Genomic DNA, 17,172 nt, shown 5'->3' with positions numbered 1-17,172 from the left:
ATACAACTTCAGTTGTGTCTGTCAAATTATTCCATCTTGACATTCAATCCGTCGTACAAAGACATGGTCAAGTGAGACATCTTGTGTGGTGGGTACGGAGTGTTTGGATCCATCCACAACGTGCCGAATTCTTGCACCAATCTAGTGGTGACATAACTTGCTTCAGTCAATGCAAATTGCTGGCCAAGACAGATTCTTGGACCACCATTGAATGGAACAAAAGCCCAACCCAATTTTCTAGTTTCTGGTTCAAACCATCTCTCCGGTCTAAATACGGAAGCATCCTTGCCATAAAACTCTTCTGTTCTGTGAAGAGCATACACAGAGTAGCTAACACTTTTACCTTTAGTTATTAAAACCGGAGACATTCCGTCTGGTCCTCCACCACGAGGTAGAGTTGTGTTTCTAGTGGCAACACGGAAATTCTGTGGTACCGATGGGTACAAACGCAAGCATTCGTTGAGTACAGCTTTCAAGTACTCACAGTTCTTCAATGACTCGAAAGTGATCTCTTCAACTCTAGCCTCCTTGCCCAACCCAAACCTGGAATCGATTTCCTCTCTCAACTTGGCCAACACTTGCGGGTTTCTAGCCAACTCGAAAAAGACGAATGACAACAAACCGGCTGTTGTGTCTCTTCCTGCCACTAAAATATTCAATAATTGATCTTGCAAAACCTTTGGGTCTCTTGTGTGTTTAGCCAACTCGTAAAGGAAAACGTACCCGTCTTGCTTTTCCAACTCTTCTGGAGACAATGCCAATGCTCTCTTGACATAGTGCTGTGCAAATTTGTGGACAACAGCATTACTTTCCTTGAATTTCCTTGAGTTTAACAACCAATACAATCCTTGCATAACTGCTCTCGAAGCCAAATAGTTTTGGGAGTAGTTGAATGACTCTGCGAATTGCTCCTTTCCTTCAACTTCGTTGGAAATAGCTTGCATACCGATACTGGCATCCTTCAATGAATCGACAGATGCTCCAAACAAGAATTCGGTAGACGAATCAACTGTGAATCTGAAAAACAACTCCTGCAAATCAAACACTTGTCCCTTGTTCTTGTACACATGCTTGAAAAGAACTTGCATATGTGGCTCCAACATCTTGACGTGTGAAATCTGTTCTCTAGCAAATTGTGGACGCAACATTTGTCTAGACTCCTTCCAGCCTTGGTTGTCCAATGTAAAGATTCCATCTCCCAATAACGGCTTGAATTGTGGATGTCTAGTACCGAGTGAAAAATCATTGAATTGAGTAGCCAAAATTGCTTTTATGTTTTCAGGATCTTTTGTAGCCCAGAGTTTAACGCCAAATATTCTCATTGAAAGAGTGAAAACCGCTGGGTTATCAACTTCGCTCCACCTGTCAGCTGTGAAGTCAACAAGTGTGCCGTCTTTTTTCTTTGCGATTAATGTGAATGGAAGTCGAAATCCCCAATATCCGTCCCCTTCAGCGTTTGCCTCCCTTGCCGCTCCAAACTTTTTCCTCAAGACTGCTTCTTGAATTTTACTGTACACCACATAGAGGGCTATCAAAACCGGCGCCAAAACATACCACTTAGTGGCGTAATTAGCAATATCAAAATCTGACATGTTGGCTAAGTGTAGTTGCAATTTGGATCTTAGGCCCTTGAATGATGAATGTTCTTAGGTTAGACGTAAAAACGAGCAATAGTTGTATTTGTAGTTTCTGTAAAACTCCGCAGTTTGAATATTTGGCATTTCTTATATCAAGAACAGCCAATTTCACATGCCAAGATGTGTACTGTATATAAACAAATAATTGTATAGCGAGAGGATTATTTTCCGCTTTTTCCTCTTTTTTTAGCATCGTTAGTACTCTACGTATGAATCAATAAGAGCTTGTTTGCCAGAAGGACTTCCATACTATTATCAGCAACTTTAGACCCATCAGTCAGACTAAGATAGTTTGTATATCACATGCAAGACCAGGACACAGTGAAGATGTGAAATAATTCATACGACAAAAGAGGTGATGTACTTTCATTAGCTCCGCAGTGCGGACTTAAGTCTGCTAGCTATGGTGATTGCATTGCACAGCGCGAGCTGCATGATTCACTCTCTCTCTCCTCACTGTAGAGGGGAATCACCCGCAGTATTTGCTGTTCAAGCTAAAAGAAGTCCCCTTGTTGAGGATATGGTGTTGCTTGCTAGCAAAAGTTGCCACCAGACCATCAAAACAAGGCCAAAGTGTGTGGGTGGTATCTCTGTCATTTATCACACTCTCTCTGTTTCTGAGTTCGATTTGTTTAAACGACTCTCTGTTCGCTGTTTAGGAGAATTTAGCACAAAATCCCAAAGCAAACTCCGAGTGAAAAGTGCACGGTGTTTCCCCACTTTATGAAATTTACACAAAACAAACTACAACCTTGCATTAACTCCGCCGACAATTTGCGCCGATGACAACACAAACTCTGTCAGCAACAATACGCCAGCAGTGACTCCAATAGTGTTCTCACGCCTCGACAGATGCTCCGTCGTGTACCCATTAATAATCATCACTTATTCGAGCATATTAACTGCACGTGAGGTTCCCAAATCTCAAAATTCATTTCCTCCAGAGCAAGTTTCATGAAGAGATCGGAAGACAGCCATCACTCCCCGAAGAATCAAACGTATGGAATTCGGGTCATTCGTATCATTCATCAGCTACGAAGCTCTGCTTTTATACTGAGATCTCAAGTAACATGACCTTTTGCATAGCACGGAATCAATTGTAAGTTCAGTTTTATGAAAATCCAGCGGGTGACCAGCAATAAGTAATGTGAACTACTTTGTGTAATAAGCAAAAATCAACACCTAAAGTTATTTTGCTGGCTGAAAGTTGAATGTGTTGCCGCAAACGAGTGTGTGAAGGAAAGCTCCTGTTCTTGACTCTACCTCTTAATGAGAATGCAAGAATTGTATATTGTATGCCTTTGACTTCATTCGTTGCAGTCCAGGATGGAGAGAACCCTGAAGGGTCAGTTTGCCTTGAAAACCAAACTGGCCATGAAAGTTGTATACAAAGTTAGAAAATTGACTTTTTTGGGTGAAGCCATAGTAGTCGTAACATGTCAGAATAGAGTCTTATTCTTGTACATCTAGTAGCAGTATTTCTAGAGTTTTAATGCAAATGACATTCATCCCCACCAGTTCGTTGGTGTCTGAACAACAGAAATCAAATCGTTATCAACAAATTGTAGATTTATAAAAATATCTAAAAAAGGCAAACAACAAAACAGACTACTCCATCTTGACATTCAATCCGTCGTACAAAGACATGGTCAAGTGAGACATCTTGTGTGGTGGGTACGGAGTGTTTGGATCCATCCACAACGTGCCGAATTCTTGCACCAATCTAGTGGTGACATAACTTGCTTCAGTCAATGCAAATTGCTGGCCAAGACAGATTCTTGGACCACCATTGAATGGAACAAAGGCCCAACCCAATTTTCTAGTTTCTGGTTCAAACCATCTCTCCGGTCTAAATACGGAAGCATCCTTGCCATAAAACTCTTCTGTTCTGTGAAGAGCATACACAGAGTAACTAACACTTTTACCTTTAGTTATTAAAACCGGAGACATTCCGTCTGGTCCTCCACCACGAGGTAGAGTTGTGTTTCTAGTGGCAACACGGAAATTATTTGGCACAGATGGGTACAAACGCAAGCATTCGTTGAGTACAGCTTTCAAGTACTCACAGTTCTTCAATGACTCGAAAGTGATCTCTTCAACTCTAGCCTCCTTGCCCAACCCAAACCTGGAATCGATTTCCTCTCTCAACTTGGCCAACACTTGCGGGTTTCTAGCCAACTCGAAAAAGACGAATGACAACAAACCGGCTGTTGTGTCTCTTCCTGCCACTAAAATATTCAATAATTGATCTTGCAAAACCTTTGGGTCTCTTGTGTGTTTAGCCAACTCGTAAAGGAAAACGTACCCGTCTTGCTTTTCCAACTCTTCTGGAGACAATGCCAATGCTCTCTTGACATAGTGCTGTGCAAATTTGTGGACAACAGCATTACTTTCCTTGAATTTCCTTGAGTTTAACAACCAATACAATCCTTGCATAACTGCTCTCGAAGCCAAATAGTTTTGAGAATAGTTGAATGCTTCAGCGAATTGCTCCTTTCCTTCAACTTTATTGGAAATAGCTTGCATACCGATACTGGCATCCTTCAATGAATCGACAGATGCTCCAAACAAGAATTCGGTAGACGAATCAACTGTGAATCTGAAAAACAACTCCTGCAAATCAAACACTTGTCCCTTGTTCTTGTACACATGCTTGAAAAGAACTTGCATATGTGGCTCCAACATCTTGACATGTGAAATCTGTTCTCTAGCAAATTGTGGACGCAACATTTGTCTAGACTCCTTCCAGCCTTGGTTGTCCAATGTAAAGATTCCATCTCCCAATAACGGCTCAAATTTGGGATGCCTTGAACCTAATGAAAAATCATTGAACTGAGTAGCCAAAATTGCTTTTATGTTTTCAGGATCTTTCGTACGCCAGAGTTTAACGCCAAACATCCTCATTGAAAAAGTGAAAATTTGTGGGTCAGTGAGGTCATTCCACCTCTCAAGACCAAAGTCAACAATAGTTCCTTCTTTTTTCTTTGCGATTAATGTGAATGGAAGTCGAAATCCCCAATATCCGTCCCCTTCAGCGTTTGCCTCCCTTGCCGCTCCAAACTTTTTCATCAAGATTGCTTCTTGAATTTTACTGTACACGACATAGAGGGCTATCAAAACCGGCGCCAAAACATACCACTTAGTGGCGTAATTAGCAATATCAAAATCTGACATGTTGGCTAAGTGTAGTTGCAATTTGGATCTTAGGCCCCTGAATGATGAATGTTCTTGGGTTAGACGTAGAAACGAGTAATAGTTGTATTTGTAGTTTCTGTAAAACTCCACAGTTCGATTATTTGACACTTTTTGATTAGACGTGTACTGCATATAGAATGGTGGAAGGATTTTAATATCTTCCGTTTTCCGTTGTGTGCACTACATTTTACACGATAATGTATTGGCAGTCTATATCAAACTAATATAACATTCCCTTTGTAAATAGCTTTTGTGAAATTTCCCACGTTTAGAGTCTGAACCTGACACACCACAGTTGGCAAAACACGTGCCTGGTCTCCGGAGAAAGTTGAGTTATGGAGTATTTTATTCAGAAAATGGGGACATACATCTACATTATCTCCGCTATGCGGATTTAAGTATATGCTTATGAAATAACGTACTCAACGCTACTATGACGCCACACTCGCAGCTTCTCTCGCAATAAGTGCTTGAAGTATATAAATAGCTGCTGCTCGCACTAAACATTATATAAATTTATGCAGCGCTCAACTGCATTATATATCATATACATAGCCCAACAGATGATAGATGTTCCTTTTTTTTTTTTTGCAATCAACAGTGTGAGCTGCTTTGATCTCTCTCGTCTTTGTGGAAAGGCGTCACTCACAGCATTTGCTACTTAAGTTAGAGGAAGCTCATATCTGACATCTATCACACTCTCTCATTATAAAACTGATTTGACTTAACGGCTCTTGGTCGGCTGTTTGAGGACATATAACACAAAATGAAAATGCAAGCGTAAATTAACACAAATTTATTGAGAATCTTTGCAGTGGCTTCATTTGCACCAAAGATAGGACAAACTCCATCAGCAATAATACAGTGACCCCAAATAGAGCTCTCACAAGAGCATGGATATTCCATAATGCAGCCAAATGTATCAATCATCGCTTCTTCGAACAGATTCACAACGTCTATGGGCTTCTTTTATGAGAAAATTGAAAGTGAAAGTTATAGAACGAGTTCAACATCAAAGAAATTAGTCTACGTGGTCACATTCTTGAAGTTCACTCACATGGGAGCTTTTCAAAATGGCTCCCCTAACTCAAAAAAGAGTCAAATTGGTGAGCATCAGTAATTCCAGTGGCAGAGTCTATGTGTGGTTGACCTCTATCCCGTATAGTACTCTAGTGTGTAAGCTGCGGAAATCAAAATGCTGTGAACAAATACACGTAAACTCTTAAAAAAATATAAATATTTAAAAAAAGACAAACGACAAAGTAAATCACTCCATCTTGACATTAACCCCGTCATACAAAGACATTGTCAAATGTGACCTCTTGTGTGGTGGGTACGGAGTGTTTGGATCCATCCACAACGTGCCGAATTCTTGCACCAATCTAGTGGTGACATAACTTGCTTCAGTCAATGCAAATTGCTGGCCAAGACAGATTCTTGGACCACCATTGAATGGAACAAAAGCCCAACCCAATTTTCTAGTTTCTGGTTCAAACCATCTCTCCGGTCTGAAATCGCAAGCATCTTTTCCGTAATATTCTTCCATTCTGTGCGTGGCATAGACACAGTAATGAATTTCTTGGCCCTTAGTCACCAACACTGGAGACATTCCATCTGGTCCTCCACCACGAGGTAGAGTTGTGTTTCTAGTGGCAACACGGAAATTCTGTGGTACCGATGGGTACAAACGCAAGCATTCGTTGAGTACAGCTTTCAAGTACTCACAGTTCTTCAATGACTCGAAAGTGATCTCTTCAACTCTAGCCTCCTTGCCCAACCCAAACCTGGAATCGATTTCCTCTCTCAACTTGGCCAACACTTGCGGGTTTCTAGCCAACTCGAAAAAGACGAATGACAACAAACCGGCTGTTGTGTCTCTTCCTGCCACTAAAATATTCAATAATTGATCTTGCAAAACCTTTGGGTCTCTTGTGTGTTTAGCCAACTCGTAAAGGAAAACATACCCGTCTTGCTTTTCCAACTCTTCTGGAGACAATGCCAATGCTCTCTTGACATAGTACTGTGCAAATTTGTGGACAACAGCATTACTTTCCTTGAATTTCCTTGAGTTCATCAACCAAGCAAGTTTTTGCAAGACTACTCTTGAAGCCAAATAGTTTTGGGAAAAGTTGAATGACTCTGCGAATTGCTCCTTTCCTTCAACTTCGTTGGAAATAGCTTGCATACCGATACTGGCATCCTTCAATGAATCGACAGATGCTCCAAACAAGAATTCGGTAGACGAATCAACTGTGAATCTGAAAAACAACTCCTGCAAATCAAACACTTGTCCCTTGTTCTTGTACACATGCTTGAAAAGAACTTGCATATGTGGCTCCAACATCTTGACATGTGAAATCTGTTCTCTAGCAAATTGTGGACGCAACATTTGTCTAGACTCCTTCCAGCCTTGGTTGTCCAATGTAAAGATTCCATCCCCCAATAACGGCTCAAACAGCGCATGCCTTGTTCCTAGGCAGAAGTCATTGAACTGAGTAGCCAAAATTGCTTTTATGTTTTCAGGATCTTTCGTGAGCCAGAACTTGACAGTAAACATTCTTGCAGAGAATGTAGGGACGTTTGGATACGCAACCTCCTTGAACCTGTTAGCTGTGAAGTCGGTAACCGTTCCATTTTCCTTATTTTCAAGAAGCCAGAATGGAAGTCTAAAGCCAAATGTTCCATCTCCGGTGCAGTTTGTTTCTCTAGCTGCTCCCAACTTCTTCATCAAATATGCCTCATAAACCTGTTTATATGCAACGTAAAGGAGAATCAACGCAGGAAGAGCAACATACCACTTAGTGGCAGAGTTAAGTATATCAAACTCAGACATGGTGCTTTGTAATCGTAAACGAATGATGAGTATTCAAAAACTCTCTACCATTTCTCAAAAAAATACGAAGGGATTTTATTTATACTGAATGTATGGACGGTCTGGAACTTGTCGGATGTGATGATTGACATCCGTAATACTTCTTCCCCACATTTGAATACACAAAAATTCTCTCCTCCCCCTTCCCCCCTCCCCTCTCTCTCTCTTACGAAGAAATAGTGCGCAAAAGTGAGTCCTGCATATAATAGCTGTCACTCCAGTCGAGCATGACTTGCTGTACATACGTTTCTAAAGATTAGGTTTGTTATTTTAGCACTTGGGAAACAAACAGAACAAAATTCAATTAGTCAATTCAAAAGGGAAAAGGCAAGTGCGGAGTTGTAAAAGATCCGTCTGGGAAAACGCGGAGTTAAAGGTTTCATCGTGGAGTACATCATAGTCCAAATTTATTCTGTGAGGGCCAATACACTCTAATAACTCCCTTGTAGTTAAAGGTACGCTGCTATACCACTTGAGAATAGCAACTTGTGTGGCCTGCGTGGCTCGCGTGGCATTTTGATAAGAGGGAGCTTTTTCTCATTCTCATTGCGTTTTGAATATAAAAATTGTAAGTAAATGGTTGCAAATTCCATGTTATTCATATTCATGGAATTTGAAAAAAAAAAAAAAAAAAAAATTGATACAGCATAAAAAACGTCTGCTTCCTTTAGTAAAAGTCACAATGATAGCTCTCGTATACTCAGCACAGGTCAAAAAAATCTGCTTGAAGAATTGTAGACATAAATGTTGATAATGATGAAAATTTGGTGTGTCGCAAATTATACGTCATTTACAAATGTGGCACGACCGGTGCGAAGAGTAAAGTCCACCAATGCACAAGCATTTGTCTACAATCGCAAATCTGTTAAAACCAAACTAACAATAACCAGATAAAATTATAGAAAAATGACTATACAAAGTAATTAAAAAAAAGGAATCCGCTATTATACAACTGGACCAGCTTTCTTAACTTCAGCAGTAGCTTGGTCGCTATACTTGACAAAATTGTCATTGAACTTCTTACCAAGGGATTGGATTTCCTTCTTGAATGATTCTTCACCACCCGTCCATGCTTTGGTTGGGTTCAAGATCTCGCTTGGAACACCTGGGCAGCTCTTTGGAACGTTCAAGTTAAAGACTGGGAATTGTTCGTATTCAACCTTGGACAACTCACCAGAGTGGATGGCATCCAAGATAGCTCTAGTGTATTTCAAGGAACATCTCTTTCCACCCTGAGCAACCGAAGCACCAACCCAACCAGTGTTCAACAACCAAGCGTTGGCCTTGTGTTCGGAAATCTTGTCGGACAATTGCTGAGCGTACTTCATTGGGTGCAAGACCAAGAACGGTTGACCGAAACATGCAGAGAATGTAGCTTGTGGTTCAGTAACACCTTCCTCAGTACCAGCCATCTTGGAAGTGTAACCTGAAATAAAGTGGTACATAACTTGAGCATTGGTCAATTTAGATACTGGAGGCAAGACACCAGAAGCATCACATGTCAACAAGATAATGTTTGATGGGTGAGTGTCAGCCAAACATGGGATCTTGGCTGATGGAATGAAATCAATTGGGTAAGCACATCTAGTGTTTTCAGTGATTGATGAGTCAGAGTAGTCAACAACCTTGGTGACTGGGTCGTAAACAACGTTTTCCAAAATAGCACCGAATTTGATGGAGTTGAAAATTTCTGGTTCCTTTTCTTGAGACAAGTCCAAACATTTGGCGTAACAACCACCTTCAATGTTAAAGACACCATTATCTGACCAACAATGTTCATCATCACCAATCAACTTTCTGTTTGGATCAGCAGACAAAGTGGTCTTACCAGTACCAGACAAACCAAAGAACAAGGTGACGTCACCTTTGTCAACACCTTGATTGGCCGAAGAGTGCAAGGTCAAAACCTTGTGCTTGATTGGCATCAAGTAGAACATAACGGTAAAAATACCCTTCTTCATTTCACCAGCATATTCAGTACCCAAGATAACCATTTCCATATCTTTAAAGTTGATTTCAACAGAGGTAGATGAAGTCATACCCTTGGTGTGGACGTTGGCTGGGAATTGACCGGCGTTGTAAATGGTGAAATCTGGCTCACCAAAGTTTTCCAATTCTTCTTTAGTTGGTCTAATCAACATATTGGTCATGAACAAAGCGTGGTAGGCTCTAGCACAAATGATTCTAACCTTGATCCTGTATCTTGGATCCCAACCGGCATAAGCATCAACAACAAACAACTTTTCTCTGGTTCTCAAGTAGTCCAAAGCTCTTGATCTCGAAATCTTCCAAGTTAATTCGTCAACTTGCTTGTTGACAGGTCCCCACCAAATGTGGTTTGAAGAAGTTTCTTCGTCAACAATTCTCTTATCACTTGGAGATCTACCGGTCTTCTTACCAGAGTAAGCCATAAGAGCACCAGTGGATGAGATGGTGGTTCCCTTTTCCAACAAACCATCTTCGTACAAAGTTGGTGGAGCAGCATTGTGTCTAACAATGGTGTCGGTGGTCAAGTTCAACTTTTTGACCAATGGGTCTTGAGTGCTCTTGATAGAAGGGTGACCTTCGAAATTGATAGTGGATTCAACGGCAGCTGGTGGTGGTGACATGTTTAATGAATATATATGAAATTAAATTACTGAAAGTTAAGAGAAGAGAGAGAAGGAGAGGTATCTCTGAGAGAAAACAGGGTGGATTTTCAATGCTATTTATATTGTTTGCGTATATAATATTTGTTGAAATATTTTACTTCCATTAACCCACTTTTTCCTTTTTTCCTCTCCATACATAAAATTTTTTTTTTTTTTCAATATATGCAACAACGCAAAAACAAAGAAAACGGACAGAAACAAGGTCAGCTGTTCACTACAACGCCCTAGCTTTTTTTTTTTTTTTTCACTGACGATTTCAAGCATCTGTAAGTTTTACTAGGGCTCCAACTGGTGAGTTCTCCTCTAATAGCACTTCTCCTACTGGCCATGTCCTCATCACACTGAGCTCTATCCTGGCCCTATTTCCAGTACCGGGAAAGGTCGTGTACTCATAACCAAAGCAACGAAATATGGGGTAAGAAGTTCCAGAGTTCCGACATCCTCCATGCCGGGACAACGAATTTTCCCGAGGTCAACCAAACGTAATACACAAAAGCTGGAAAACAAGCACAACCTTTTTGATTTTTCACGTCTCTAGGATCGAACGGCACTGGGGGGGGGGGGGTGTTGAAGACAAAAAGGTCTAGATAACAGAGCTTACCCAGCTTGCTCAGCTTGCCCCCCTGTTGACTTATGATAAGCTGTTCCATGTGAAGTTAAGTGAGGTTTTTTTGTATAATCAATATATAGGGAAATACACATGAAAACACGTTACTTTCGATGCTGCAAATTAGTTCTTGTAAGGTGCGGTTTCCATTTCCGGCAGTGTACATGTCAATCGCTAGCCGTTACCCAAACATTTTCCAAAAAAGTTTTTGTCAACGGAAATTTGTGGGCTAAGTGGTTACGACTTTTTCCGATCTCTCGTGTTTTGTGTAAGTTGTCAAAACACATGCAAAAAGAAAAGAGTTGCTCACTGTATGAATGAGATCGTTTTCAAATACAATGCCGACTGAGAAAAAGACTACATGCGTTGGAGAAGGATCGACCGTTGTGATATGACAAAGTCAGGATGTAATTTTGATCCAAAAGTAATGGTAAACATCAGCTTCCCTCCGATTTCGCTTAAACTCTAACAGGTAAGGGCGTTTTCATTCCCCGCATTTTTAATATTCTTTTTTTTTAAAAATTTTTTTTCTTTCTTTGTTCTCTGTTACGTGCAACACCGGGATGTGCAACCGTGCAACCGCGGTAGGAAAGATATAGTTAAGGGGTTGTCCTTTCAGAGGATCGAAAAAAGTCAGCATTACCACGGAATTCCACAGAGCATGCTGCAGACTGCTATAATAGTTAGGACCCCCCACCCACCCGAAACAAAAAAAAAAAAAAAAGAAAAAAAAGAAAAAAAAGAAAAGGAGTAGAATTTTTAATTGTCAGGGCGACTATTACTCAACTGAGAAGATCCGATGCATCGGCCCCCGTGAAGAAAAAATATTCTATCCGGTTTACATTGTATTACAATCCTCCAATCTGCCTCCTTCCCTAGCACGCCCTCCTATCATAAAAATCGTAATAGTACCTCCATTTCTCGAACCCAATATCGTGCATACTTGTTAGTGTCTTTTCCTCGTCAACGACGTCGCACATTATGCATTGATTTAGTAACTCGTCGTCGGTTGCGGAGTTCTTTAACTTTGTAATTGCGCTGCAGATCAAGCCGTACTTGAAAATGTCGACCAAATTGGCATACAGCTGGTCAATTACGGGGGCAATAACCCCTCCTATCATTGGCACCACACTGGCGCCCCCATTTTGTCCTTCGTGATCAATGCATTGGTCAATGAAGGGGAAATACTTGGAGAACTCAGACTTGTTTGTAAAGAGAATTATGCTTCCTATCACATTCTGCGAGCTTGGTTCCAATGCAATGATTATTTTCGCCTCGTAAACCAGTCTTGAGGAGATGCTCTTACTTGCCTCTCTGTAATACGCTTTATATTCTGGTGGAAGGTCTCCTCTTTGCACCAATTTTTCCAATTGAGATTGCCCCGTGCACACGTCAAATCTCACTCCCACAATCATCAACTCCTTCAATATGCGTTCGGGCACCAGCCACCCATTCAAGTCATTCAACTCCAAAATCCATTTCCTTTGAGATCTGTCGGTCTCCCATCCGAGCCGTTTTAAAAAGATGCTGCTTCCACTAGTGATGTTTCCAGGGAACATAATGAGAGGGAAAGCCGAGCCCAACCTGATTTCGCTACAATTCTTCTCCTTGGTCAAGTATCGCTCGGCCCTAGCACTCAAGTTTTTTCCAATGCTGTGCAATCGCTTCGATTTCTCCACAACAATGTAAAGTACGTGTCCTATAGCCCCCTCGCACCATGTCAACACGACTCCATAGAGAATGTTCAATGATGAATTCCGCACAACGAAATGTTTTTGGTTGGAAGTGGCCAAGAGCCCTCCTAAACGTTTACAATATTGCTGGTCTCGCATGTCAATAGAATCAGCCTCCTCAACATCGACGTCTTTCCACAATTTGATTAGACCTGCAAGATCTCTTGCCATATCAAACTCATCGACCAACCATTTTCTTTTGATTTGTTTGCAGTTAATCTCTTCAAGACTATGCCTTCTTTTTCTTGAATGCTGTTGCTCGCCTGGTATACATCCTTGTGGTTCAAAGTCACCCATGAGTAACGCGGCAACATTCTCCAAAGCTTGCTTTGTATAGTCATAACAACAAATATAGACACTCCCCATCAACTTGTCGTAAAAGAAATCGTATGGAGACAGTGTGGCAACCACGATCAACGGCTTTTGCAATGAATTGACTGTCCTTGACCGCTTCGCTCCAAATGACGATGGGTTGGCTCCGCAGAGAATTGAAACATATTTCACAATCCCTATCTGGTACATGTTTCTAGAAGCTTCACTGGTAAACACAATAACAATGTTTGCCTTTTCAATCAATGATTCATGAAGTGGCGTTAATCCGTTCGCCGTATATGTGGTATGTAGCACAACATAATTTTTGTTTCTGTTTACGGGATGCTGCGACAAAAATTTACCAAAGCTTTGGAAAACTTCTTCCCCCGTGAATAGAGTTTCTGCTTGTGATGGTTTTGGTGAAACTGGACTCAACAAAGGGCTCAATACTAAGATTGATTCGGTTGCAGAAACTTGGTCGAAACGTTTTGATAACGGTAATAATCCACCATAGTCTCGAACCAAGGTGATTGATTTTTGATACGCCAATGACGCTAATTCTTGATGTCGCTTCCAGGAATCCGGATACTTGTACTTGAACAAGACTGGACTTTCTTGGGCAGACGTTATTCCCTCGGGAAATATTTCTTTCCACAAAGGTAGCTGCTTTTGTAAAGTCTCTATCCTGGCAAAGCTTGAAATGATTGTATCCTCATCCAAGTTTCCATTCAAAATCCCCTTTTTAATTGACTCTATGGCTTCGTTCTGTAGTTTCAAGTCATGACATACCATAACCAAGTCACATCCTGCATTGATGGCTAATATCACTCCTTGCCCCAAGCCTATCGAATGGTACAATGCCTCCATTTCCAAACATTCACTGATTACAACACCATCAAACCCCATCTCCAGTCGCAATAGTTGATTGATGATGACCGGCGATAAGCACGCATGTGTCTCGTCGGGGCTGATATTGGGGACTCCACAGCCTGCTACACTCACTCCATTCAACAAACCAGCTTGGATCAAGTTTGCAAATGGTGCAGCATTATTCTGCCGAATCTGACTTAGGGTGTCGCCCATCATAGGCAATTCAAGTAAAGAATCAACGGTTGCATTCCCTATCCCTGGAAAGTGTTTACCCACTGTAAACAATCCTCCATCTCGCAACCCTCTGGCGCACATCAGTCCATATTTTTGCACATCTTCAATAGTAGTGCCGAAACTCCTCACTCCAACTAGTTGGTGCGATAATTTTGTCACTACATCCAATACGGGCCCCAATATGATACTAAACCCAATCATTTTAAGCTCTATCGCTATGGCTTTCGAAATTTCGTAAACCAATTTGGGGTCACCTGTCGCTGCTAGGGCCATTGCGCTGGGGTATTGGGTGATGAAGTCGGGATCAAACAAGGAGTTCATTATTCCACCTTCCTGATCAATAGCAAACATGATCGGGTACTTGTATCCCCCCTGCGTGTATGCAATGTATTGTAGGTCTTTGATCAACTTGGACATTTGTTCTACGTTTACGGCGTTTTTCCTTGACAAGATCATGGATGATATTTTGTGATCGACAATTAATTTGTAGGCTTGTGATGTGACTTTGGTACCTTGAAACCCTCCACATAGTAGCTCTCCAGCTTTGTCCTCCATTCTGTACATCGTGTTTCTGTTGTCCAAAAAAAAACTGTGACTGTCTTTTATTGCGTCGCTGGTGGGTTTTGAAGTGGAGATTCTGTTTTTATTTTTTTTTTTTTTTCTTTGTTCTTTTCTTTTGTGATCACAGTCGACGCGGTTCATTTAGATGGTTTGTACGTACATAGTAGGATTCAGTTTTGGAATTCTTGCAAGGTCGCTCAGATCTCCACAACTTAATACAAAGTTATCAGCCTATAATCCAACTTTGCTTGTGCTCCCTTATCTATAACCCAAGCAAGATCACCTCGCGAAGTGTCAACGTTGATACATCACTCAAGCTTTTGTACTACGTCCCGAGTTGGTAAAATTGCCAACATTCCGGTAGCGCAAAAATCCAATAAACGCTTTTGATGTAATTCTTTCCAAAAGCCCAATGGATTGCCATCACTGCATTTTCAATTCCTTACAACTGCTGATCAATGGGAATACCAGAGCTATGGGAAGTTTTGAAACCCGGCTTTGACAAAAGAATAACCTTGGAAGAACTTGTGGACCACTATGTCAAAGAATATCACCGACCGCCAAGAGTTGCAATAGATGCATACATGTTCATTTTCCACTCCGATCATAGCTCGATTCCCAGCGAAGATAAAAAGATCATTTTGATGCAAAACTTTATGTCCAAAATTCTTGCCTTGATAGGGTTGAATATTTCAGTGATTGTGGTTTTTGATGGGATATTGAAACCTGATAAAACTCGTTCAGGTGTGGCGCTGGATTACGAAAAAGAATTGGAAAAGCTACAACGTACAAGTACCTTTGCTGAGCCAAACGAATTTGTTGAGCAGATAAAAGGTGCTTTACAAGTAAACAAAATTGAGTACTTGCAAGCAGCAGGAGAGGCCGAGGCCCAGTGCGCATACATACAAAAGTTGGGTATCGTGGACTTTGTGATATCAAACGACGTTGATAGTTTGGTATTTGGGGCAACTCAGGTTCTACGAAATTATAGTCGTTTTGTCGAGGATATTGGACGTTCTCCCAGCAAGAAACCGGCCACCTTGAAACAAAAATATTATGTCACTCCAGTCCGAATGAAGAGGATCGAAGAGATAACGGGATTAACACGGGAGAGGTTAGTATTCCTTGCAACGTTAAGGGGAGGGGATTATTCCTCCGGCGTCAAAAGAATGGGCATAGTGAATGCCACAAACTTAGCCCTAAGTGGGACCCTATTCGGAAAGTTCTACAACAGGTCGCTCACCAAACAAGAGCTAAAAGATGCAAGAAGCTTGGATCTGGAACCCTCTGAGCCACCACCAGATTTTTCAGAGGAGCTTGAACACTGTGTTGTGGACAACGACTTTGTGGCATTACGACCCTGGGATGCTAGAAAAGACAAACACACCAGAGAGATTCTACTAGCGAGCCTATTGAAGACTCTAAACGAGTCGTTGCAAGTTTCGAATCGGGATATTTTTGGAAGGGGTGTGACCATCACGGAGAAATTTACATTTGATGAATATTACGTGCTTTTGTATTTCTTCCCATTGGTGCAAACCACGTTGCCAGTATTCTTGCCGTGGACTTTGAGTTCGGGAGAGCTAGATATAAATCTCGAAATAACGTTAGGTGATGTAGTCGATGAGGAACTCACGCGACTGAGTGAGATTGAGGATATAGATTTCAACTATGACACGTCGTTGATAGTTCAAAGCAGTGAGCATCTTTTCATACCACAAACTTACAATTGGCAAATCAAGTTCATCATATTCAAGTTGGCGTCTTACTCTAATCTAGTGAGAATCACCAATGACAAAATTGAGGATGGGGTTGAAAAAGTGATGCTCAAGTACGACGAGCGCGATGTCCGCAATATGTTTCCAATGTCACTCGAAGCCAGGAGAGTTATTGAATCACCTGAAAAGCGCAAGAATGGCGATACCATCAATTTTATTTGGATTCCCACATCCTTGGTGAAAATGTACTGTCAGCAATTACTTGCCGAGTATGAGCAAAGCAAAAAAGATAAACTTTCCACAAAGAACAGTAAATCCTCACAAAAAACAACTTTGGATATGTTGGAGAATTCCCCTACAAAGGGGCAGAGACCTGGATTTGAACTATCTCAACCAATACCGTTTGAGTTGAAGCCATCAATATCACCTCCAAAGCGTGCACCCTCACCAAAAGGAAGAATAAAAAAAGTATCGCCAAAGAAGAAAGCTGCTCTTGTTGAAGGGCAGAGTAAGTTAGACTGTTATTTCAAAGCAAAAAGCGACTTGAGCAGTAATCCATTTCTTGATCCAGGTTTATGACAGTGGCACAAAAGGAAAAAAGAAAAAACAAACAAACAAACAAAACATTCTATGACGTACTTGAAAGTTTTTGTTCTTGTAGTACGACAATAAAGCAATACAAATTTTTTTCAAATTTCGTTTTTTTTTTGTTTTTTTTGTTTTTTTTTTTTTATTAATGTAAAATCGTTACTCTTTGACTCTTTTACCTATAAAACTAAAGC

General features: G+C 41.0%; 6 protein-coding genes across 6 annotated transcripts; 1 reads left to right on the top strand and 5 right to left on the bottom strand. All coding sequences in view use genetic code 12, as the record gives it.

Annotated features, from left to right (window-relative positions):
* Positions 1-26: 26 nt before the first annotated feature.
* Positions 27-1,592, bottom strand: KGF57_003895 (cytochrome P450; the record flags this gene model as incomplete). The annotated part of the gene is made up of 1 exon (XM_051753360.1): positions 27-1,592. One exon carries the CDS (start codon positions 1,590-1,592, stop codon positions 27-29), a length of 1,566 nt encoding a protein of 521 aa, XP_051607757.1.
* A 1,653-nt stretch (positions 1,593-3,245) lies between these two features.
* Positions 3,246-4,964, bottom strand: KGF57_003894 (cytochrome P450; the record flags this gene model as incomplete). Its single annotated transcript, XM_051753359.1, has 1 exon — positions 3,246-4,964. One exon carries the CDS (start codon positions 4,962-4,964, stop codon positions 3,246-3,248), a length of 1,719 nt encoding a protein of 572 aa, XP_051607756.1.
* Positions 4,965-6,099: 1,135 nt separating this feature from the next.
* KGF57_003893 (cytochrome P450) lies at positions 6,100-7,665 on the bottom strand (the record flags this gene model as incomplete). The annotated part of the gene is made up of 1 exon (XM_051753358.1): positions 6,100-7,665. One exon carries the CDS (start codon positions 7,663-7,665, stop codon positions 6,100-6,102), a length of 1,566 nt encoding a protein of 521 aa, XP_051607755.1.
* Positions 7,666-8,648: 983 nt separating this feature from the next.
* Positions 8,649-10,313, bottom strand: PCK1 (phosphoenolpyruvate carboxykinase; the record flags this gene model as incomplete). Its single annotated transcript, XM_051753357.1, has 1 exon — positions 8,649-10,313. The coding sequence occupies one exon, from the start codon at positions 10,311-10,313 to the stop codon at positions 8,649-8,651; it is 1,665 nt and encodes a 554-aa protein (XP_051607754.1).
* Positions 10,314-11,837: 1,524 nt separating this feature from the next.
* NGS1 (Ngs1p) lies at positions 11,838-14,666 on the bottom strand (the record flags this gene model as incomplete). Its single annotated transcript, XM_051753356.1, has 1 exon — positions 11,838-14,666. One exon carries the CDS (start codon positions 14,664-14,666, stop codon positions 11,838-11,840), a length of 2,829 nt encoding a protein of 942 aa, XP_051607753.1.
* A 464-nt stretch (positions 14,667-15,130) lies between these two features.
* KGF57_003890 (crossover junction endodeoxyribonuclease) lies at positions 15,131-16,969 on the top strand (the record flags this gene model as incomplete). The annotated part of the gene is made up of 1 exon (XM_051753355.1): positions 15,131-16,969. One exon carries the CDS (start codon positions 15,131-15,133, stop codon positions 16,967-16,969), a length of 1,839 nt encoding a protein of 612 aa, XP_051607752.1.
* Between the last annotated feature and the right edge of the window lie 203 nt (positions 16,970-17,172).

This window comes from Candida theae (assembly GCF_024610275.1).
Source record: "Candida theae strain CBS 12239 chromosome Unknown scaffold5, whole genome shotgun sequence".
Lineage (NCBI taxonomy): Eukaryota > Fungi > Ascomycota > Pichiomycetes > Serinales > Debaryomycetaceae > Lodderomyces > Lodderomyces theae.
This window is presented reverse-complemented; position numbering and strand designations above follow the sequence as displayed.